Source organism: Coturnix japonica, chromosome 3, assembly GCF_001577835.2.
Source record: "Coturnix japonica isolate 7356 chromosome 3, Coturnix japonica 2.1, whole genome shotgun sequence".
NCBI classification, from domain to species: Eukaryota; Metazoa; Chordata; class Aves; order Galliformes; family Phasianidae; genus Coturnix; species Coturnix japonica.
Window position 1 is genome coordinate 46,604,869 of NC_029518.1, and position 25,295 is coordinate 46,630,163.

The window sequence follows — 25,295 nt, forward strand, 5'->3', positions numbered from 1 at the left end:
AGATTGTATGTCCCGTTTTAAGCCCCGTGGCGGTGTCACTGTGTCGGTGAGTGCTGCTTCCCACAGCAGTGTGGGTGACTGACGTACAGCTCGGATCCGGCACCGCACCGAGGGAGAAAAACACGCAGCTAAACACAGCACAAGCGCTTCTTCCGCACTTTCCTTCTTTGAACCGCTTCGTGATGGATTATAGCGCGTATCTAGGGGCCTGATTGCAGGGGACTGGGTTGCTAGGCAAAAAATCGGTATTTTGGGAAACTTACTGATGGTGGTACTTCTGCAAACCAATCCGAAGCCGTTTCCTCGCAATGCATGTGCTGTGCCAGTGGAACAGTGTTTCACACAGCAAAGCAGCAGTTGTCATGGAAGAGAAATGCGCTGCCATACAGCTGAATCATCAGCCCCGGCTCCGTTTTTCTGTCTTGAGAGCACCTCAGTGTCAGTCTTCCTCCATTGGGAGAAAGAACCTCAAGATCCCATATTTGAAAGGGACCTTGGTGTGCTGATGGACAGTCAGCTGCATATGAGCCAGCAGTGTGCCCAGGTGGACAAGAAGGCCAATGGCATCCTGGCTTGTATCAGGAACTGTGTGGTGAGCAGCACTAGGGAAGTCATCCTGCCACTGTACAAGGCATTGGTGAGGCCTCACCTTGAGCACAGTGTTCAGTTTTGGGCACCTCAGTACAGAAAAGACATGGAGGTGCTGGGGCAGGTCCAGAGAAGGGCAACGAGTCTTGTGAAGGGCTTGGAAAATCAGCCCTATGAGGAGAGACTGAAGGAACTGGGGCTGTTTAGTCTGGGCAAAGGGAGGCTGATGGGAGATTTACTGCTCTCTTCCAATACCTGACAGGTGCTTACAGCGAGAGCAGGGTTGGTCTTTTCTCACTGGTGACAGGTGACAGGATGAGGGGAAATGGCCTCAAGTTGCACCAGAGTAAGTTTAGGTTGGATATCAGGAAAAACTACTTAAGTAGTTAAGCACTGGAATAGGCTCCTCAGGGAGGTGGTTGAGTCACCATCCCTGGATGTGTTTAAAAACCGTTTGGATGTGGTACTCGGGGACATGGTTTAGCAGTGGTTTGTTAGGGTAGTATGGTTAGGTTGTGGTTGGGTTCTGTGTTATTTAAGGTCTTTTTGAATCTGAGCAATTCTATGAGCCTATGATTCTGTGTGTTTTGGAGTAGCATCAGCACTGTAGTTCTTTCTGATTCCAGCACAAATAATAAAACCTCTTGGAAAAGGTGGCCTTGGAATTTCAAACAGCAGGGTGACAGCATTAAGGGAGGATATACTACCTTTTGTTTTATCCGAAGGCTGCAGCAAATAGGATATAAATACAGGGCCTTGGGCAGCCTAATCTAGTGGGTGGTAATACTGCCTGTAGCAGGAAGGTTGGAACTCAGTGGTCTTTAGGTTCACTTCCAGCCTATGAATCTATGCTATGATTCTAAATTCTATACATTAATATTTAGATGTTATTAGTATGCACAAAGCTAAAACAACAGTATGCATACATTTTGATTGTAAATTGTGCCAAGACCACTGCTGTATCTGCAAGAGGAATCACTGAGCTGTGAGAGATGGTAACTTGTTTTTTGTCTTTGATGATAAAATCCTAGATTTTCTTCTCAGGATAGTTTTTTGAGCTCACATCAATCAAGAAGTCACCGCTTTCTTTCAAATCTCCAGGACTAGGAAGAAAGAGATGAGAAAAAGGAATAGCAATGTTATTTAATCTTTATTTGAACAGTGCCAAGAATCTACATTTAAGAGAGTCAGATAAGATCTGTCTCTATTAATCATTCACAGAGACTTAAAGTAGGGCATAAAACCTATGAAATCCACTCTGTCTTTCTGAGGAACTTAAAATTTTCAGTGTTATAAAACAAATTGTCTTGCTTTAAAAGAGAGAAATAGAGAGATGTTCAGCAAAATTGCGTCCATTAAGATTGTTATATAACTTAATATAATGTAATTCTTTCAAGTACAATTTACACCAGAGCTTTGCATTTTCTCTTCTCCCTTCTCTGTCACTGTTACAGTAGGCAAGCAAACAGAGCGATCTACATATAGCTACACAGAAACAACCAGCTATCTTCTTTAAAATTCAGTTATTTCTTCCAAAAAGTTGGCCTTTTTTTTCGAAACACCAATTTTAATGATCAAATATTCAAAGCTTCTTAAAATGAGGCCATGAAAATGTGTGTGCAAATAAGTAGGTTATGGTACTGTTGAAATGTTCATTACTTGTACTAGTTTAATTTGACTACGCATAGGAATTTGGACAGAATTATTAAACTGTGAGTGCTGAGTTTAGGCACTGTGTGCATGCTTACTTTGTGTTGAGGTTTGCAGCAGTCAGGATGTGGAATTTCATGGCAAAGCAGCTGTGGCTGGTAGACTGCCCTTCAGTGGGGCCCTTCTTTTGTTAAAAAGAAAAAAGAAATTTAAGAAAACTAGAAAAGAAACAGGTTTCCATAAACACATTCCCTAAGCTTGTTTGTTTGTTTTAATAATCATCACGAATATGTGGTATTCCTTACTCAAGAAATACAATCACCGTGTGCATACTTCTTAACATAATGCTGACCTGTGTTTTTCCTGCTCCACGTCTTCTTACAAGCAGACAGCTAAGTGCAGGACTGCAGAGAATGCTGGCAATCCACAGTGAAGTCGCACTTAAGGACCAAGGTTGAAATCAGATCTTTAAAGCAGAAAGGGCCAGTTTCTAAGTGCGCTTGGGCATAATAAATATGTTTCCTGAGTTATCCAGGTGTCTGATAGCATGTATCCAGAGTAGTCTTCAGTGCCACTGTAGAGATGGTTGGCAGATGAAGCACAGCATCAGTTTAGGAGATAGAAAATCCAATTCAAAATATACAGGAGGTTGATTTGAATACTTGTTAAAATTACATGTTCAGTTAACAGAATTTGATTATGTAAAAGAATTTGGGAGAGCCAAATGCTGTTTTTGGAAGGAGATAAAATAAAGCGTTTGAGCTGTTCTTTAGCTCTTGGGAGAGCTGGGTTTTACTCTTTCATTGAGTTGGATCATTGCCTGTATTTCTGAAGGCTTTGATATTTGAAAGTACAGGGTACCCATAGCTCTGCGTACATACAGAGACATGGGGAAGCTGCTTAAGTATTTCAGAACAAATTTCTGGTCTGTTGGACAAGAAAAAGAAGCATTCTAAAGCTATGATTTTGTTTCTAACAGTACTGTCTGACTTTATGATAGTAAACTGCTTACTGCTGTGCCTCTTAAGAATCTGGTGTATGAAATTCCATACTGGGAGTCAATTCTCAGATCTTTTCTAGAAAAGTTACATGACAAATGATTTCTAGAATTTGGCCACAGAAATACTGACAAGATCAGTGATCATCTGTCAGACACAAGAACAGTTATAGTAAGAGCTTTGCATCTGAAAAACAGAAGACATTTTAAAACTATCGATTGAGGTAGCTTCAAAGATTTATGTGAGGGGTGTTTTTCCATTTAGAGAAGAGGAAGTGAAGAAATCAATCAGTTTGCACAGTTTTGTTTTACGTTTTTTTTTTTGTGTAAGCACAGGCTTGGATGATGGATCACTGGATACCCAGTCATCTCTTGTAGCCCAGGTCCACCTTTCTATTTTAACATTTACTGCAGCAGAAGATAAAATTATTCTCTGTCTCTCTCTTTTTTTTTTTTTTTTCTTTCTTTCCACTTTTCCATTTGTTTATTCAGTAGGTGATGCTTGACATGGGACAAGAATAGCTGTGTCTGAATGTTACACTGACACCACAGCTTTGTAAGGTCAGAGCCTGGCCAAAGTTCAGAAGATGGCAGAAGTTCCATTGGCAGTGTGGCCAGAGTTCCAGTTGTAAATCCCAAATGAGCACTCATACTTGAAGACATTAGGCCTAGACAGAGGTGAGTTTCAGAGATGTTATCATGCATCGAGGCTGTCAGGTGCTGTGGACTGTGTTCATGTGGCTCTGCAGAGATCGGAGCTCCTGAGGAGCACTGACTGACATTTGTGGGGCAGCTGCAGGAGACCGCATGTTTCTGTGGGTTGCTTCTGAGGATGTTGGAGGGGTTTCCTGAATTTAAATGTATCTACTTATTTAATAATCTTAGCTCTTACTAGATTTCATGTTTGATTACCTTCTCAGTGGTTGAAGTATTCTCTCTGTATAAGTAAAATATATTTGCATCTCTTTGGCTGTGCTCACATTCCTTCCTTAACTAGAGAGGCAGATGCTAGATCTCTTCCCAAAGCCTGTGATAGTTTATTTATGTGATTCTTCTGTTTTTTTACTAGATATTCTGTCCCTAAGGATTTCAGTCAGTATTTCATTGTAGAATAGTACTCCATCACCTTTTCGCAGTTATTTTGCTCTACTAGAAACACCTTTAACATGATCCAGAGAAAAATGTATTTCTGACAAAGTTAAAAAAAACTAACAGCAAAGGTAAAACAGTGGTACTACGGTGCCCTTAAATTATGGCCTGGGTCTTCAGAATCAGCCAGTCTGCCTGGATGTCTGACCTGAGACTGCAGAGGTGGTCTTGAACCACCAGTTAGATTATAATATTGTCAGCTGGTAAAAGCCTGCCTGTAAGCAGGATTTTCTACAGAGAAAATGTGTTCATGTCTCAGATGGGCTGAATTGGAAACTTCCAAATTCACAGTTGGCAGAACAGAAGCCTCTTGGTGACGATCCAGAGCATAGAATTGTCTACCTCATGTGTCTCCTGCTGTGGGCTTCATGAGATGACTCTTAGTCCATAGCTCAAACAGGTCCTCAAGGCTGTCCTCCGTGAGCACAGCTGGGCTCAGATCAGGTTGCACACAGAGGCTGTGCTGTCTCATTTCTGCATTTTGCAGAGCTGTCTGTTTAAAGCCAGACCTGGTCTGAACTCATGGCTGACTCTGTTTTGAAGAGGAGGTCATTTATTATGGGGTCCTTTTCGCTCTTCTATTGGACTGGGGACCTCCTGAACTTTTCCTCAGCCTAAGTGATGTGGTACAGTTGGGAAGATTCCCCCATGAATCCAGTGTGAATTAGTCAGAGAGTCTGGGTAAGTGTGATGTCAAACATGGTTCGTTTTTGACTGACTCAGATTGAAATCACCAAGTTACAATGGCTCCCGGCAGCGGAGAGAAATATTACTAGCATGGGCCAGCACTCAGCTGTAGGAGCATCTTCAGCATCATTTTTAGAAGCTGCACTGTTGGAAGCCCGATTGGGCCAGGAGGAGAGCTGCGGTGCCCAGCCCTTTCCACTGGGTGTCCTCATGAGGCCAACTACACTGGTCTGGAGAGCTTCAGCAATGGCTTGCATTGCAAAACACTGGCAAAAGAAATGGCACTAGTATTTTATTTATCGTTGGGAGTTGGCCAGTATAAAATAGACTCAGATATAGTACGTCACCTACTTGAGAAATCCAGCCATGAAATTAATTAGCATGAATACGAAGTGTATATTTCTCTTAATCAGCTCCAGAGATGAGTGTGTCCAAAGGCCCTTCTTGCAGTCATTCACAGAGCTTAATTGCTATAGTTAATATTACAATTAAAAAAGACCTGGAAGGACAGCTGAATATTATTATCATGATGAATGATAATTATCACTTTGTGCAGATGGATGATAAACATTTCTAATTAAATTACTCTTGTAGCGTAAATGAATTGTATGATCTGGATAAAGCACTTCTGATTTAACATTTAGGATATTTCTAAGGGCATCAAGTTTGTGCCGTAATTCCAGTCTGCTGGTCAACCTGTCTTTTAAAAATACCCAGTTGTTCAATGGACATAGCTGCATACTGCAGTTTTCTGCAGTGAAGAAGTTCTGCAAGAAAGGAATAGTTCATGCATGGTAGGAGAATAAAATAAACCGTGCACCTGACATAATATCTTAGTTCTTTTTGCTGGGTAATTCATCATGTAACTGTTGTGTTTTACTCCTATATTATTTTCTTCTCTGAGGATTTTTGCAAGACACAAACCATTAAGCTAATACTCTACAAATGGGAAAGCTCATTAAGAGCTCTTGGTAAGGGGGTGAGATGGGTGATGAAGGTGCCAGTCATTAAGGTTTGAGAGAGAAGGAACTGTGAAATTTGTTAGGAATGATTACTCTACATGCAGTCTGTCTGTGCTTTGTAAAGACCCAGTTGATTTTGTATACCTCACATTCCTTTCTCATCAGTAAGAGCTGCAGTGAGTAATACAAACTGCACTTCATGCGGTGGATTACAGTCAATGACTCTCAGATGACCAGTAGCTCCATGGCTTAGTATATACAGCTTATTTGTTAGGTGTTGACAGCAGCAGTCCTTTCTACCAGGCCCCGTTAGACGTTCACTTAGAGTTTCTAAAGCAATGGCCCTTGACTGCAACAGGCAATTTTTGAAGGCTGTAAGTGGGAGACAGATGGCCACTTTCTGTCAAAAGATAATGGGAATTTTGTGCCAAAACCCTCTCTGTGCCTATGGAAGGCTATCCTTGAGATTTTCTGCATGCATGCCTACTTGTGTAGGCAGTACATTAGTGCGTACTGTATATATCAAAATTTGGCACTGCCGTATCTCTCTAAACATCACATTAATCTATCTGTCTGTCACCATGGTAACAAGGCTCCCTATTGATGACCAAAGAAGAGCTGAACCATTATGACTAAATGTGCATGGTTAAAAAGAAAAAAAACGAGAGCGAAAGTAAACTCACTGTGTGTGAGCTACAGGGACACCATGGGCAATGTATGGTAGAAAATGGGCCATGTACTGTTTCCTATGAAGTATTTTTATTAGTGCATGAACATCTGACATAAAGCCTACTGCAAAAAACAATCCTCAAATCTGATCTTTGCTTGCCCACGTCTTTTTATTACATTTTTTTAAGAACTCAATTTTAAAAATGTGTGTTTTATTTAGGAGAAGTTACATGTTCTGTGGTACATATTTGTCCCCAAGGGTGGAAAGATGAAATGAATAACTTAAAGATTCAAAGTACAAAGCATACCAGAGATGTTTCTCAATATTTCGCTGCACATATTCTCTTCCTCTCTCACTTCCACACTTGCAACATTGCCAAAGTGGAATGCACGTATTCATTAAAGGATCGATGTCTAACTGAGCACTCTTAGTTGGACCTGGGATTTTTTGAGAACCATAATGCTGTGGAAACTCTGACATGAATTACTGAACCTCATAAATCATCCTTAGACAATGAATTTCCATTTTTTATTACAGTGGCGCCATGCATGCTATTAATGGTAGACTCGAGTCTATAATTCTATTAGACTATAAAGAGGTCTTTGGTTTTAGACCAGAAATAAAGCTTAAAACTAACCACTGTCTTCTCTTCTCTTTCTGTGTTCATTGGGCAGTGCTTTTTGTTCTCTGGAATATATTTTTGTCCTGCTGTGGATTTTCTTTTCTAAGCTCCTCTGCTTTGGTCACAAAGTTAACACTAATAAGAGCTACAAAGTAGATAAAACGAGGGACTGGAGGAAGAAACAGGAGTATTTAATTTTAGAAGTGCTTTGCTGTGTTCACAGAGCTGAAAGTATGATTAATTTTTTTACAGCTCTTTCCTATCTGGTTTAAGCTATGGCCCTGATCTTACAACAGGCTGCTAATACGTGGTATGTGAAGATGTGCCACATGCACATGCACACATGCTGGATTTATGCATATCAAGCAGATTTTATGACATCTGGTGTCATACTGGGCAGGCAGGGGTATTTTGCTCTGCTAGAGGGTAGCTGAACCCCTGGAAGGTCAGCTGGACCTATTTGGCAAAACAGAGACACAGATGTTACCAACCTGCCAAGGGTTTCTGATTCACAGCTGACATTTAAAATGCTTTCAGCTGAGTAAAAAGGAGGGAACAAATATATACACGTCTTCAGGTGAAGAAAGGTGACTCCTTGAAAAGACAGAAAGGAATACTGCAAAAACAGAAGATTCATTTTGGAGTTTATAACATCAGGGCTGTGACATTCATTATTCTAAGTGACAGAGATGTGACAAAATGATCTGGTCTCAGATGCCTTAAATGGGGGAGGGGGGGAGGGCACTTGATATATATAACAGCAGTTGGAGGGCATAGAAGCAGCACCTGGCCATGCAGATGATGACCACCTGTGATGCACACCATAACATCATTTGCCTTTGTTCCAGCCACCTCCATCACTGAATACAGCAGGCCTTCCAAAACAGCAAAGAGCTGCAGCCACAAAAAAGGATTTCTTGGAGCTCTTGTAGTTAGCTTAGCTTTCTAAAACGTTAAGAAGTTTGTTATCAGTACAATGCATTCTGTTTTTCTGTGTGGTAAAACAGCAGTGTAATTCATTCCTCTCACAAAATGAATTCAAGTTTAGTATACAAATTATTTTACAGTGCAATTGAATGTAGTTCCTAAGGATGGGAAGAGCTTTGATTTTTAATTACAAAATTATGTATTTTAGTAACTTTTTAATTAAAGCATGAAAGTCAAAACATAAAAGCTTACCCTGTTAAAAATATATCATTCTCTCTCTAACTTAGTATTGAAAACAGCATAAAAAAACCCTAAAACATTAAGTATTTTTAATGATTTGTAGAAATTAAAAATTCTCTTTTTTTTTCTCTCTAAATTAAATTCTGCATGATCTGCATTTTCTCTTCGATTAATTCCTTTCTCTCTTAAAAGCTCTTGAAATCTAAAAACTTGCTTTTAGGAAAAAGTGTCACTGCAATAAAAACTTGGTTCAAATCTGGACCTAGCACAAGAAGGTTATGTCCTTGCCAGCTGTATTTCTGTCTTCAAGCTGTGCACCATCTATGCCCTCTCAGTAGATATGGGAGAAATCTCAGTTTCTATAGAGGACGTGCTTCTACACTGCCCGTACATCTGGCTACTTTTCATATAAGATGGAGCACATTCAACCCCATTTCAGTTCTCAGCCACTCAGCAGAAACAAAGCATTTCGTGATCAAAGATTTTATTCAAAAGACACGGTGCTGCTCTTTTTATACTTGGTTTTTGGCCAGCTGGCACTCTTGCTGCAGCATTCCTATGTTTTCAGCTGTCACATGTTGATGCCCTTCCCAAAAATTTAATTTCATCCACATGCTAAGTGAATTGTACTCCAAAAACACATGGAAGCTCATTTCAGGTAGATGTTCAGCCTGAGAGCTTGTGATGTCTTCCAGGCATGTGTTGGATTTCAGGTCCCATCCCACCAGGAAGAGAAGCCTCTGCTTTAACAGCATCTGCCAGAGCTGCAAGCAACATGTTCTAGGTAGGTACCAGATGAGGGCTTGGAGTGCTCTCTGTGTTTCTTTCCCTGATCTCAGCTCCAGCACTGGTTTCCTTGAGCAAGATGGTGATGGGCTGCCTCTGTCTGGATGGGATATGGACCAAGCAGTGAGATATAATCCACCTGCTTGAGAGAGTGTGGTTTTTGTTTGTGTATGTGCCTTTGGCGCTGCCCTGTGCAAAGAGCACTCCTGAATCAGCCATCTGCTCAGACAGAGGAGCGGAGTTTGGTTCTGAGGATTAAGGAGATGGAGGGTTGTACAATTGCAGTGGATTGGTAAAAAGGAGCAATAAGAGTGCTTTTCTTGACTTCAGAAGGAGGTGGGAAAAAGAAGTGGGAGGGCTGGGGATGGAGGTGGTCCTTTTGTGTAAAGAGGAACAGAGAAGCCTTGCTTTTGTCTTCTGAGGAGATGCAAAGGGAGGAAATTTGTGCTTTTTTTGGTTATGCATAGAGAAAAATCCTGCTCTCTGAGCACTGGTGTGAATGGACATTAATTAAAGCAGTGTCTTTCTGACCCTACAAACCCAAGTGCTGCCTGTGAGGCTGTGCCCTTGCTAACACCCACGTGCCTGCTGTCCCAGTGCTGTGGATTGCTTGAAGACAGCAGCAGTGCTGAGATGGATGCAGAGATACTGAAAACCGTAATCTTATAGGAATAATTCACACTGAAGGGCTCATCACCTCCTTAATACAGAGAGAGGTGTATCAGGTCATAGGATTTTTGCAGAGGGTAGGCATTAGCATCCTCTGTGTCTTAGCAGGCTACATGGGCAGCAAGCTGAGGGCATGGCCCCTTGCAACACTCTGCATGTGCAGCTTGGCTGGGCAGGGGCACTTCGTTTGAGATTAAAAACTTCAGTGTCTGAAATAAACATAGGTTCCCTGGCCTTGCAGAAGCCCAGGTTCTGCAAGGGGGAGAGTGTGCCAGCTACCCACTTTGGATGAATGAAGAGCTGAAAATTACAGTGATAGCTTTTCTCTAAGTATAATTAAAGAACCATACAGAGACAGCCTGTGGGAATGTGAATCTCATCTTTTGCTCCCCACGTTGGGGAAATCCAAACGGAAAAGAACTGACAGTATTTTCAGTGTTGCTGGATGTATGGGAAATCACAGCTTGAACCACTGATTAATCAGCTGAGGCAAGTGTTGGGTCAGCTGCGGGAGCACAGGTGAGAGTAATCTAGCTGTGCTCCCAGAAGGGGTGGACTTCAACTCCATCTCTGAGACCTCATTTAAGGGCTGACCACCACTGAGGCAGCATCTCTTGGAGACTGCTCCCTAGTGGAGACTGCCTCAGCTTTCTGGTCAAGGCATCAACATTGGTGAGTTTTCTTTTGCTAATTACCTTTGATTATTTACCACCATCTTGGTCAATACTTTTACAATTAGCCACCCTTACACTGGAGTAGATTATAGAGGTATACGGGCTTTGGAGAATGGCTTTGAAGATCTTGAATTGCAAACAGCCCCACCTCAGATTTGTCAAAGCTGAACTGTACCAGCTGCCTCCTGAATATGCATGGAGGCCCAGATTGCCAGTGCTGAACGGCAGGTGCTAACTCATACAGACAGGCCTCTCACTTGTGGTTTCCTGTAGCCAAGAATTCCTGATTATCCGCTGCTCATCTCAGATACAGAGCAGAGTGTGGTGCCACATGGAAAGTTAGTCTCCAAGATGCAAAACCTCTTAAGTCATAGAGTATTCACTGCTGTCTTTGAAATAGTAAAAAAAAATATACAGATAAATTCACACAAATCTAGACGTTTCAGCAATGTGTTAAATGATGACATCTAGAGATGGCTTACCTGGCCCTGGCAGGCTGGAAAAGGCCTGACTTGCTGTTATAATTTCCTGAGCTGTTGCACGAGCAGCAGATATGGTCGCTCTTACAGCAAGCAAAACAGCAGGTAGGAATTGTTCACAGTGTATGCTGTGGAGAGGTTACCAGTGTGCGTTAGTCTTATTCTGAGCATCATGTTGTGGTTAGGTATCGTGGTTAGAGGCAGACAATTGATGAGTGTTCTGCACGGTGCCTAATAAGGCTGTGGTATGCAGACTAAAAATGTAGAAGATGACTTTTGCGCTAAAATATGCTTTTCTCCATGTGAAAAAGGATAAAGAGGAAGCCAGTCTGCTCAGGGAAGCCCTAGTTTTGATCTGAGTGCTGAAAACTAGACTGCACCGGTTGGTCTGCATGACACTCACCAAAACAATAAAAGGAGGCCAAAGTAGGTTCTCATAAATCCCCATCTCATAAATCTTTGTGCCACTGGCAATTTTCCTACTGTTAGTATTCCTCTGTGGAGAAATCCGTTGCAGTTACCATGAAAGTGGAGAAATGCAGGTATTTACAGATGATTTCCCTTGACAGGATGCTATTTTTGAGTGAGGTAATCCTAAAAATCCATGTACAGTTTATGCCACAAACAGCAGGTCCTTATTTTTTCCCCTCCATTTGTCACCATCCTCAGCTCTAAGCATCCATTTAAAAATTCAGCCATTGACTTTATTGAGTGCCCATCATCTTGAAGGGACCCAGGAGTTGATGCTGTTTGCTTGAAGGTCTCAGGCTTCTCGCTATTTGTATTTGGATACTTCCTTCTTCTACGTATACACAGTTTATAAATTTATTCCTGTAAATATCTATCAAATTATCACAAAGTTATATCAAAGTTCAAGTGAGACCCTATTTACTAGTAACTGATGTTCTTCCAGCTCAGATACTCACACAAGCATTCCTCTTCTGTTGTTCTCCCCTCTAATGTTGCTGAGGTTTTGTGGGCACTCAGAGTGTCTGACTTGATGCACACAGAGCGGGTTAGAAGGCAGGTCTGCGCGTACCCTGCTATAGTTCACAGAATAGTTTTGGGTTGGAAGGGACCTTAAATATCATTTAGTTAGAGACTCTGGTTACTGGTAAGCACTTCAGTTGCCTTTATATCTAACCTGAGTTTAAATTTTTCCCCCAAGCTCTTTTTTTTTTTTTTTTTTTTTTTTTTTTTTAATGAAGCTAAGATATATATATTTTCCTGCTATATTCCTGTTAGTATTCTATACCTACTGTTCTTTTAAGCAAATAATACATACCGATTTATAGAGCTCCAATGACTAATCTTTGCGTATTATTTATGGCATGAATAATTTCCTGCAGCATTCTGAATGAATTTCTTGGATTTTCTGGTTACAGTTTTATTGGTTTAATATGTGATTATGCTACAGACTGCGATTTGCTCATCAGAAGCCATTTATATGAATGTTATTAGATTACAGGAAGCTAATTCTACAACAATTCAGATTTATGATCTCATTCTTGTATTTTGGTGTTGAAAGCATATGTTCTAAAGACTTTGCAAGTTACTCTCAGAATCTGGGTCAAAATCTTGTCTTAACTATGCAAATAATTACAAAGATTTACCATTCCTTTTTGTTTGTTTGTTTTTTTCCCTTTCCTTCCATGTAAAAATAATTAACAGATAATATTCTTACAGGAAAAAATAGAAATGAAGCCCACTCGGGTATATCTGAAGAATGCAAACTTCTGAGAACACTTACAAGTGAGCCACCACATTAACTGGTATGAAACGAACTTTATGAGTTTAAAAGCACAGTTTCCCTCTGCAGATGTTGCACTCACTAGCAGTATAAGTAATTGCTTGTGCTCTGATACCATAAATGTACACATAGCCGAGCTTTTGAGAAGAGCAAAGCTCATCCATGTAAAAGTATTCACAGAAATATGGGTATGATCACTACAGTAAATAAATGAACGTAGAAGAAAAATGTGTCTGCTTTGTACATCTGACCACACTTGTATATCACTGGTGACACATTTCTGTTGTCAGTCTTCTTTTCTCTACTGCAGTGTTGTCAGCCATATGATCCATGAGTCACATCTAGTCCTTTGTTTACAGGACTCATTGAATATTCAGATTCTAGAGTATACATTGCCAAGTAAATGAAATAAGTTTCTTATCTTTTCTGCAGGCAGAAGGGAAGGAACCTAGGCTTTCTAAATAGGACATTAATTCTGTCCTTGATGTGCTGCACCCCTGAGTCTGTCATGGCTTATTGTCCTGAAAACAATAGCTCTCAGAGGTGCAAAATGACTGCTCTTCCTTACTGGTTTTGCTCATTGTTTTATGGTCCAAAAAGGACTAAGTATAAAAACTGAGAATTTACTATTTTCTAGAGGAAATTATATGCAGCAGGAGAGGGAGGGTGTGGAAGGGACACAAAAACAAACTGAAGGCAGGAAAAGGAGTTTGGGAAAGAAAAGAAGAGAGCAAGAGAGAAGCAATGATATAATGTTAAATCTTCCCATTTAATGATGTTGAATTTTGACAATGAAGCATTAAAGAGATTTTGAAAAGCAGTTAGCTCTGTTTTCAGACGGCCTAGTTAAGTGTGCAATGATGCAGATAGCCTCCCACTGGGATTTTCAGAAGTCTCTAATGGCCTAATTCCTACAGGAAAACTATTATGTACTTCATGTTACTCCACATAAACACATCATGGATGCGTTCCTCTGACAGCAATGGCTGCTTGAAGTATGTAGTCCAAAACAGTGTTAACAGCCCACGACTGTAATTACAATGAAGTCTTCTCACAAAACGAGCGTCATGCTCCTCCGTGAGCTGGGTGACAGCCTTTTCTTGTGCTCTACTGCAGAAAATGAGCTCCTGCTTTTCCACAGTGCTGCAAGAGGCTGTTTGCTGTGACAGCAGAGAAGAGAAAGGAATCCATGTACAGAGGTGGTGGGTGGATATGAGATAAACTTGAGCATATTTTAGGCTAAAGGAGCTGGGCTTGTTCGGAAAAGAGGAGGCTCTAGGGAGACCTCATTGTGGCCTGACAATACTTAAAATGAGCTTACAATCAGAAAGGTGATAAAATTTGTACATGTTGTGATAGTGATAGGACAAGGAGAGGTGAATTTAAGCTGAAAAAGGGGAGATTTAGATTAGATTTTATGGGCAAATTGGCAGAAGACTTGGAAGGTGATGATCTTTAAGGCCTCTTCTGACCCATGCCATTCTATGATTCAATGTTTGCAGTTATTCTTTCATCTACTAAGAGCTGGGTCCCTTCTGTAGCCCACAGTAAGAGAGAAAAAAAAAATTAAAAAGAATCTATGAAAGCCATATTGTTTTGAGCGGGAGATGTTATTTAAAGAACTCTAACACAAAGCATTTTTACTATTTTAATAAGTTCATTAAAATAATTGCCATTGACAGCATCCTTCTAATTACGTGAGCATCTGCAGGGTTGTAATACATTGCTGGGGTTACTTTTGTTTGTTTTGTTTCCCATGAAAATGGACTTGCACAACAATTTAAAGTGTCAGTGAGACTTCCCTACTGTTTCTGAGGAAAGACTTTGGAAACTGCCTGGCTAAATAGGAAAGATGGCAGCAGTTTCAAGTAGAATTAAATTCTTAAAGGTTTCCTGAAAATCAATGAAAGAGGGGGGGGGGGGGGGGGGGAAAGCTTATTGCCAACACTGTGGGAAGAACTCGGTCACTATATATTGCTCTCCCCAGGAAGTCTTAATGAGAAAGCTTGAGCTTATTTAACAGTTCATCACTACCCATCGGGAGAAGGTTCTGCTCCCAGTTCCTTTTCTGCCTTCAAGCTATTTGTTTGTCTCTTCTCGCTTTCTGCCAGCTCTTGCACTTAGCTGATGCCCCTGTGAGCAGATCTGGGTGAGCCTGAAGTTCAGTGGCAGCCCAGCCAAATCTAACTAACTGCTGGCTGCAGACATGCAGCCTGCCCCTTAGTTTTCCTCTTTCGCTTTCCTTTTGCTGGCCAATGTGTTCTTCCTGGCCCTCCCTTGTGATGCTTTGTCATGTCCTTTGCTGAATTGTTCTAGCTTGTTAACTCTGCAGAAAATGAATGGGTGTGCACTGAATACTAAAGTGGGAGGAGCTGTTGACTTCTTTTAAGGGTGAAAGTCCTTACAGAGAGATGCTGATAAACTAGATGACTGGGCAATCACCAACCAGATGAAGTTTAAGCGGAGCAAGTGCTGGATTCTGCTTCTGGGATGGAGCATGGATATATATATACTGACTGGGGGACGAGAGCCTGGAGCAGCCCCATGGAAAGGGATATGGGGGTTGTGGCTGAAAACAAGTTGAATATGTAGTCAGAGGAGTGTTTGGGCAGCCAAAAGAAAGCAGATGGGTATGACCTGTGATCACATGCTTATTTTTCTGAAACGCTAAGCTCATTTCCTGTATGTAATGTAGGGGGGAAAAAAAGTGGCTTTAAAGAGGGAGTTTACTGTATGAAAAGGAATGGTTTGGTGAACTGGGATTAGGACAAAGCTGTACGAACCACTCTTTAACTAAGAATCAGGAATACAGCCATATTACAGACCTTTGCTGTATAGAAATTTCTGTACGGTACCAGACAATAATGTGGTGCTGCTTTGCATCAAGTCATGAAGAATGCAGGGCTCTTCACATGCAAGCAAAACAACAAACAAACTGTAATTCACGGCACTGTTCAGACAGTGTATGGTTACTATGGCAGGATTTAAGACTGAGGAAAGTTGTTTCTTGGCTTCCAAAAGGGAATGTCTTACATGCTCCAGGATTGACAACATTGGAAATATTTTTTTCCTCAATTAACTCCACTATTTTTGGCACTTTCCTTTGGTTTGCTTGTGATCTGTAAGAAATTTCCAGAGTCAATAATTTTTTATTCTTTCCTTTGCCCAAGTTAGAGCAAGCAGGAGTGTTAAGTAGGTGAAAATACAACAGTGATGATACTTGTGTATGGTGTTTTTCTCTTTTCCGTTTTCTTTTTAATTGAAATTGTAAGATTTTATGGCCATATCTCCTTAACTTTGGAAGTAGTGACTAAAGAGGGATACATACCCAATTCTGAAAACTTCTGGATTTCAATTGCATCTTTACTAAGTAGAGTTCTAGTCTCACTTCTACCCAAAGCAGTGAAGTCATATGTTAAGAAGCCAAATTTGTGTTCATGTACTTTGATAATGCTTATACCATAGTCAAGCTGATCCTGTAATCAAGTGTGGTAACAGATGTTCTACGTGTCGTCTCAGCAAATGAGCTTCCATGTTGTTTTAAGACTTGCCCTTATGATGCCTCCAGACTTCAGACAGAGTAAGAGATAGTAACTTTCAGGGTAACAGCTCACCTGTTAGTATTTTCCTAACAAAAAAGATAATATACAAGATATTGTGTGTGAATTCTAACAAGTGCTTTCAAGGATAATGTTGAATTGTGTGTTGAATTGTGTGAAATATTGAGTGTATAAAGTATTTTTGTAGTGGAGTTTTCAAATGGTTTTAAAAGCAGCTTTAAAAAAGGTGTCGATAACATTCGCAAAGCAACACCAATAATATTTTGAGTTCCAGTGAAGGACTGATAGTGATTAGGCACTAGAACTGTGTGAAAAATACCATGTGTAGTGCTGGGTGACCTTGATAGAGTCAAAGTACGTTGGCTGTTGAAAATAAAAGTTTGAGTTTCACTCTGAGTTTTTTAGTATTATTTGTTCAGGCACTCCTATTTTTTGTTTAGTATTTCTCTCTGTTAACATGACTGACAATCATTTTACAACCTCATTGTATCAAACAAAAAGAACCAGGGGAGATACCGTGGAGTAAAACAGCAGCTTGAACGAGGTGCTGGCATTGTTTAACAAATGCTTTGTTTCTGAAGAGTATTTCTGAAATTAGCCTGAGTGCTACCAATGAAGATAAGCTGACAATGACATTTTCCCATAAACTGTTCTGTTTTTCTGAATGTCTGAAATATTTCGTAAGCTCAGGAGAGAACAGTGCCATTACACATCTTACAGTCATTAATATCACCAGGGGATGATATGCCCAGGGATGTGGTGAACTTACCATCCATGGAGGTGTTGGAGAGCCGTGTGGATGTGGCGCTGAGGGACGTGGTCAGTGGGTGTGGTGTGGGTGGGCAGTTGAACTTGGTGATATTAGAGGTCTTTTCCAGCTTTCATGATTCATTGATTTCTATAGTGATTCTTTCAGATCAGCAAAATGGATGGTGGACTCAGCAGGAGGGTACCAGGCTGCTTGAGATATCAAAGTAAGTATCTCCTCCAAAGGAAGAGCAAGTATCCATTACTGGTCAATCTATTCCGAAGTTCCTTTGGTATCAGTCAGCGTTTATGGAGAAATAATTAGTTTATTGTAGTAACCTGAAGGGATGAATATACCACTGTAAAACTAGAAGTTATGAAGACAGAAAACACACCACCTATATACTAGAATTCCGCTGCATCCTCACGTACATCACAACATCCAACCACAAGAGACGCAAGCTGACTGCAATGTGTCCTCATTCATCTGGAAACCCAACCAGCCCGCTGTGTGCTGTGGGAGCACCAGGGCTGATTCCCAAGCTGCTCCACTCTCCTTTTGTGAGCGGCAGAATTCTGTAAACGGTACTCTCGTTAAAGTTGCTACAGCCGCGCACAGCGGGCGGATCAGAGGGCAGCCCCCTCCTCACCACACATCGCCAACGCTCCCGCGGCCGCCGTGCCGCCCCGCCCCCTGCCTCGGGCTGTGCTCGCTCGGCACGCTGGGACTCGTAGTCCCTTCTTCGCCCCAACCTTCTACGGAGCCGCCCGGCGGAAGGGGCCGGCAAAACTACGACTCCCAGAGGGAGAAGGGACGCGCCCCGAGCCCGCCCGGGGAAGGAGGGCGTTCCCGTTGGGTCGGGCCGCGTGGGCAGGGCTTGTCGCTGCCTATCGCTCCCCCGCACAACTCGTTTGCCTTCGGCCCGGGAGCTCGGGCCGGGAGGACGGGAGCGGAGCGGACGGCGGCCATCGCCCGGGGCTCGGAGTCGCGCGCCCGTGGCGCTCGCGTGGGCGAGGGGAGGCGAGGGCTGAAAGGGCCGCTGGGAGCGGGCCCTAAGGGAGCGAGGAGCGGGAACCGCCTGCCCCCCGGCCGGGGAGGGGCGGCCCGAGGGCGGCGGGGTGCGCTACGTGCGGTCCCCGCTCGCCGTGCGGTCCCCGCTCGCCGCTTCCCGCCGGAGATGAGGAGGCGGCCGCCGCTGCCTCCGGGTCTGGCTGCGGGGGATAAGCCTGGGTAAAGGCTCCACCGATATCTTTTAACGGAGGCGGGGGTGAAGCGAGCTCCCGGCGCGCGGAGGGGGCTCCGGGCAGGGCGAGGGCCGGGGTCCGGGAGGATGGTAAGGGGCCGGCGGGGTCCCGGCACGGTTCTCGCCCTCCGCCCCTCTGCCGCTCAGCCCCGCCGCCTCCCCGCGTGCGTGGGGCCGAGGCGGCGGCGGGGACCTGTTGTGCCGGGGGAGGCGGGGGCTACGGCGGCCGGCGCCGCCCGGGGCGCGGGGCGGGGACGCGGTTCCGCTCGGCGCCGCGGCGGAGAGGGGGGGATGAGGCGCTGCCGCCCGGCTGCCCGGCGGCCGCCCGCCCGGCCCCGGCCCTGAGCCAGCGGTCGCCGGGAGGGAGCTGGAGCAGCGCCGCGAGCGCCGCTTGCTTTTTCTTTCTTTAATGATTTGTTACGAGCGTCTCTCGGGGGAGCGTTTTAGCGGTGGTCATTTTTAGCAGTGAAATCTGCTGCGCGAAGGAGGATTATACCAAATCGCTATGAATGATAGACTCGATTGCTAAACCTTGCCTTGGCCAACCTCCTGACCCGCGGAGAGAGCTCTGGGGTGTGCGTGGGAAGGAAGAAACACCCTCCCCTTCCAAAATAAACTCGGAGAAGAAAAAGACTGATCCTTTTCTCTTAAATTTTATTTTTGGACAGCTGAACTGCTTTATAATTTTCTTTTTTTTTTTTTTTTTTTTTTTTCTTTTTGGTCTCGTTTTGTCATAATTTGCTTTACAAAGTATTCCTCTACGTGATGGTTTTGTAACTGGTGGAGGAAGGAAGGACCCCTCGGAAGCGTTTGTGATATGACAGCTTTGGTTCCCGAAGAATTAACCCGTGTGTGCATAGTGCCCCTATTGCTGCTCTGGTAGCAGAACTCATTTGTTTTAACTGGGACTGGAGGAGAGGGCTGCCTCGGTCAGCAGGAGCCTTGCACAGATTTATATCGCGTGTTGTACTTCTTGGTGGGGTTCTCCCCACACGGTACTCTCTCTTGATGACACCTGGAGGTGGCAGTGGGCCCATGAAAGACTGCGAATACAGTCAGATCAGCACACACAGCTCTTCGTCTCCCATGGAGTCTCCCCATAAGAAAAAGAAGCCAGCTCCCAAGAGAAAATGGGAGGTTTTTCCTGGAAGGAACAAATTCTTCTGCAATGGGAGGATCATGATGGCTCGGCAGACCGGAGTCTTTTACCTGACTCTCGTGCTCATCCTGGTCACCAGTGGGCTGTTCTTTGCATTTGAGTAAGTGACATTTAAGTCTTTGTATCTTGACACTTTGCCTGTTATTATTTATCGTCCGTCTGAAAGCGGTACGAGGGTGTTTATCCAGATGTCACAGAGGGTGTTGGCTGACATCGGCTAATGTCGATTTATGTAACTGAAAATATCATCCGGTAAGATGCTGAGGGTTATGTGCTGCTCTTGTGCTCTGTAGAAAGCCGAGGTTTGAGGCTGAGCGTGGTAGGGCTCTTGTGCTGCAGATTTCCATCTCCTGTTGCAGGAGGAGTGTACAACAACAGGTTTGGGACATCAAGACGTGAGATAGATAGTTTCTTGTCTGCTGCTTGTTCTTCTGAGAATCAGAACTGATAGAAAAATTCTGACCCATTGTCACAGAGCAAAGTGCAAGAGAAGCGGTATCTTTCAGTAGCTCATAAATGAGTCCGTTTTTATTTTTCCCTCTTGAAATCATTTAACAGCTCGGGGACAGGATTTCCAGGTTAGCAAGTGAGAGGCAGAGCTGTACGATCCTCTCCATACACAGCTGTCAGCCAGTAGGTAACAGAGTTACTTTCAGCCTGTGCTGGTAACAACATGGAGTTTGATCTTACTGAAACCTATGTTTGTTTTGGATTTATTTTGTAAGCAGGATTCTGGTGTCCTCCTAGGGAGTTTTTCTGTGTTTCTGTGAATCTTCAGGAATCCTTCCCATTTCTGTCAAGTGAACATGCAGCAATAGCACATCCAAAATGCTGATTATTATTTTTGTACATATGTTGGGATGGCATAATTCATTTTGCACGATGATAAAGAATTAGGTATGTGTTATGTGAAATGCCATTCATCTTTTTTTATCCTAAAGTGAGTGCAAAGGTGCTCCCCCTGCTAAAACACTGCAAGAATTACTGAATTCCTTTGACTTTACTAGTCCTACTGCAACTGTTAAAACAACTGTAGCTTCATTTGTGGTTTGTGGCAGGAAAACATGGTGTCTTCTAAAGAACGTAGTGATGTTAATAAACTCTAAATTGTGCCAGTTAAACATACATCTTCTTAATGAACTAGTAACATTTGAGAAGGTAAAAATGCTCAGCTTGTGACCAAGGGCTAAATGTATATATATGAACTCTGTGGATGAATTGTTTTCTGTGAGTTTTGGATGGGATTTGTTCATTGTAAATCTTCTGCAGTCATTGTGGAACTTCTTGAGCATCCTTTAAGTAGTTGCAATAACATGGTTGATGTTGTGTACACTTAACTGTAAGTGTGCTTACTTTCCTATTTTTAAGTAGGTATCAGATGTGCCTGCTTGATGTTACTGCATAAGGAGTGGGTGCTGCTCTCTCTTGTTTGGTGTGGTTGTGCCCCATTTTAGATACGAAGGCTGACACCTGCCTCTGTGTGCAGTCTCATTGTCAGTGAACCCCCTGAGGGGAAGTTCTGGACTTTGGTGAATACCAGAATGTAACATTTAAGATCAGAACTGTAATGCTTTATGGTCCTGGTTGTAGAACTTAGTTGTTGAACAACTGCTTCCAGCTTTTTAATATATGTTTTAACAGTTGGATCCTACAGAGATAAATATTCTCTGCAGTTGTATGACTCAGAACTGTTAATGCAGGAAGAGCTGGTGGCTCACCTGATTTCATTACTGCTGTGGGTTATGCACACTGTTGGGGTCAGACACCACCACTGTGTCTTAGAACTGTTTTTGCAGTGTAGCTTTATGTGAAGAACCATGCTTGATGTTAGAGTATGGCAGTTTGGTATGAAATTGCTAGTCTTGAAGCAAAGACAAATCTTCGACTTGTTATAGTTATGCCAAATTATCTGTGTGTATGCTCCTCTTTGGTCGTTCTTGCATTACATGCATTCTCATTTTAAAGAAATGAGCTAAGTGAAGAGACTATGGCAATGATAGTTAATTTTTGATGTAATAAGTTAGGCTTGAAATTCTGCCTTGTCCTCTGAAGACTAAATCAAAACCAACCCCACCCAGCATCACTCCAGCCTTAAGACTGAGAAGCGTTCAGCCTGCTTGTGGTGTTAGAACTAGGACAGGTAGGTAACCTCACAGAGGAAAAAGGGAGCTTCTTATTTAGACAGCGCTATTCTGAAGCAGTTTCTAGTCGTATCACTTGTTAGAAGCCTGAGGTTGTTATTTAGTGATCGGTTGAGAACATCTTGAGTTAAATGTCACTTCTGTTACTTGAATGATTTGATTAGGAAGCAGCTACTCAGCCAGCAGTCTGCAGAATGAGATGGAAATGTGCTTCACTCCTTTGTGTACATGTGGACCCAAGTGATGTCTCAACAGACCTATGCCTTACTTATGTGAACTGTTAGGTGAAGCTGTCATTGAAAAGAAAGATGCAGTGTATATTCTTGTGACTGATCTTGCTACTGTTGGAAGGAGTTATTTTACTCACATTTTGGAAACTGGAAAATACATGCTAACTTTCAAAGTCATTCCTCATTTGCAAGCTGTGAATGGGGAGAGCAGGAAAGAGGTGAATATGACAGCTTATTTCTGAGGAAGTGTTGTGCTGGCACAAACACTTGATCCTTTATCCTTTTGGTTTCATTTGTTCCTCTAACATCATTTTCTCGTACCTCTTGTTTTACTTGACACCCATTCATCCTGAGCTGTCTCATGTGCTTTTGACTCGTTGCCAGGGTAGAAATGCATTTCTCCGAATCAACAAATTGTAGCTTTCCAAAAGCAAACACACGTAATACATCTTGACCTGTATAGCTTTTGACACGTAACCATGCATTTGAAATCTTCACGTTTCTTCATGTTTGTGCTTCTGTGCTTTTTTCCTGCTTGCTTTTTTCCAAGCTCCTGCCTTGTTATTTTTATTCCTTTTTCTCTGTTGGTATTTCTCTCAAATATTCCAAGTATGTCACAACTTCTTGCTTTTATCATTTCACTCTTTTTCATTTTCAAAGAGGTAAAGCCAGAATGTGCTTTAAAGGAAACCAACAAATAAATAGAAATCTTCCAGCATGGCAAGCTTTCAAACTGTTAAAATATAACTGCTGCCCATGCCCCCTTCTGAAGGAAGAGAATGCAAATAAGCAGTTTCATTTGTGTAACTTGTGTCTATTAATTGTAATGTGGTACACTGCAAGTACTTTTGGAACCCAAGAGAGATGCTGTGCGATTGTGGTACTCCTAAAACATACATGTTTCAAAATGCTCAAGATTAGGCATTGCAATTTGCTTGTCTTCAAATTTAGAGTATGTTATTTTATCTTGAAATTACAATTCCTAACTCTATCAGCATGATGCTTTGTTGTTTTTCTTTTCCAATTTGGGCTTTTTGTTCTACTTCCCCTTGCCTTGTGCCACTATGCAGAGGTATGTTTTTATAGGAAACTAATTGGTGTTCATGTGGAAGTATCTGTATGACCAGCTTGGAAAACAAGTTCATTTCCCTAGAGCAATGGCAACATCAGTAACCAAAGGGCAGATAGTATTGCTGTGCCAGGCCCATCCAACCACTGTATTTACATTTATGTAAAGTCCTTTTTTGGTGCAATAAAAGCAGGTGAAATTAAGACACTTCGTATTCACTGCTTTTATTCAGGTAGGTATGTGCTTTTATTCAGGTAGATATGCAGCAAGAGGAAAGAACCCATCGTACTTGGGGTCACTTGGGATACTTATTTATTTATTTTATTGGAGTAAAGCAAAATGGAGGCTGAGTGGCCTATTTAATACAGTAGGATGTGTAAAACAGACATCTTATTGAATGGCAAATCTCATGTGGATGCAGAAGCTTGATGAGCTTGGAGCTGCAGTAGATGGGCTTTGCTGCCAGGAGCACCCCTGGCTGCCAGCACAGCTCCTTTGTGGAGCAGGCACAGGAGGGAACATGCCCATCCCCAGGCTGCTTCATTTGAAGTTTCCAGTCACAGGTGGATGTAAGTGAAGATGCCGTTCAGGCACAGTCTGGTTTTCTCTTGTCAGCTCGGTTGCAGGGTCAGTAGTTATGGGAGGAGGCTGGAGCAGATGGCTGGGTGCCGGCAGGGCTAAGGCAGCGCCGCTCTCTTCTCTGTAAATGTGAGCCAGAGCCCCATCACTTCTGATATAATGTGACACTTGCACTGATTCAACCAACTAGAGATTTTCTGAGCTAGTTAAAACTTGATTTTTGTAAGCATTTGTGTAATGGAACTGTTTTCCCAAAGACAGATGCTGGAAAATTATTTAAACCGAGATTGAGTATGTGCATATGTGTGTACAAATCATTGCTTCCTATCTGCTCGTATGGTTGCTGGCAACCTCTCTCAGGCCTCCCACTTTGAAAGCCAGTGTGAGTGGAGGACATCCGTGAGTCACGCTTTCTGATGCGCTGTAGATGGTTCAATATTGAATTTCTATAGCACATGCTATGGTAAAGTGGTGCCACTTGCTGCTGCTCTCTGTGATGAGCCTCAGTGTGCAAACACTGATGTTAGCAAGCTGAGTGCTTTCACCAGGGTATCCACGAGCATCTTCATCTTGTGGCAAGCTTTCTGCTCTCAAGAGGTGAATTCTTAGTGTGAAGTTGTATTCCAAGGAGGCAGAATGTCTTTCATCTCATAACCCCCCTTTATTTCTCTTCCTCTGCTTCTAAGATGAGTAGGTTACTTGCATCCTATGATGACCATGTCCTTCAACTGAGTGTTGCTGCATGCTACTGATAGCGATTTCAGCTGTTAAGGTGACTGTAAGTTTGCAGAGCACTTCCTGATGAAGATGTCAAAATGGCTTTAAAGTGAAAATTGATATAAATTAAAATGACTGTTCAGTGGAAAACTCCATCCTTTCCTCTATGGAAGGCAGTAGGTGCTTTATAGTGCATAGTGGCAACTTTTCCCCTACTTCTTTTTTTTCTCTGAGTTCTTTTATTTATGAAAATTGTTGTTAAAATGCAAACAGATCAATATTTATTTGTCCCTTTGCCACGTTAGTGAAAAAGATGTGAAATGTAATAAACCTAATCTTTGGGGTTAATTTCTTTTATTTAGTGTGTGTGTGTATATATACATATCTACCAAATGATACGGCACGTTCATAATGCATTCTGACCAGATGTTGTTTATTCTTCATGCTTAATTTACCATGAAAATGTTACCTGTCAGAATCAAATATCTTTCAGAACCAAAGTGTATTTAATACTTGTTTTCCTTGGCAAGTGACTTTCCTTTCCTTGGTCATAAGGAGCTTCCTTAGTTGAGCTGTTTCTCATGGATCTGTGCAAGTATATTCCCTGTAGTTACTCCCTGCCAAAAGTGAGTGGTTCTGTTCTAGCCTGTCTTAGAGCAGCGGTTCACTGGGCAGGTATATTTGTTTAAGCTTTTAAATCTGCTTTGAATGAATTAAATGATATAAACCAAAATCCTTTTACCCAGAAAAGCACTAACAGCATTTGATATTAGGTCATGCACTTCTGTGTTTCAAGGCTCAGTCTTCTTATCTGGAAGTGGAAAATTATTCTTCATTTTTTCAGACTAAGGTTCGGTGAGGATAACCAAAGGATAACCTCTCCTATTTTTGAAAGATGTACCTTTAGTTCCTCTGAAACTGCAGAGGTATTTTGTGGTTTTATAACACTTCAAATACTTTTCCTTAAAATTTCACATTTATTTATTTATTTATTTATTT

General features: G+C 42.3%; 1 protein-coding gene across 1 annotated transcript in view; it reads left to right on the forward strand.

Annotated features, from left to right (window-relative positions):
* LOC107311601 (collagen alpha-1(III) chain-like) overlaps nucleotides 1-25,270 on the forward strand; it is a 25,608-nt gene extending 338 nt beyond the window's left edge. The window contains exons 2-3 of the mRNA XM_032443649.1: nucleotides 17,544-18,388; nucleotides 19,153-25,270. Coding sequence (XP_032299540.1) covers nucleotides 17,544-18,388; nucleotides 19,153-19,222 — 915 coding nt within the window. The 3' untranslated portion in view covers nucleotides 19,223-25,270. The remainder of the gene's footprint in view (nucleotides 1-17,543; nucleotides 18,389-19,152) is intronic.
* The last annotated feature ends 25 nt before the right edge of the window (nucleotides 25,271-25,295 follow it).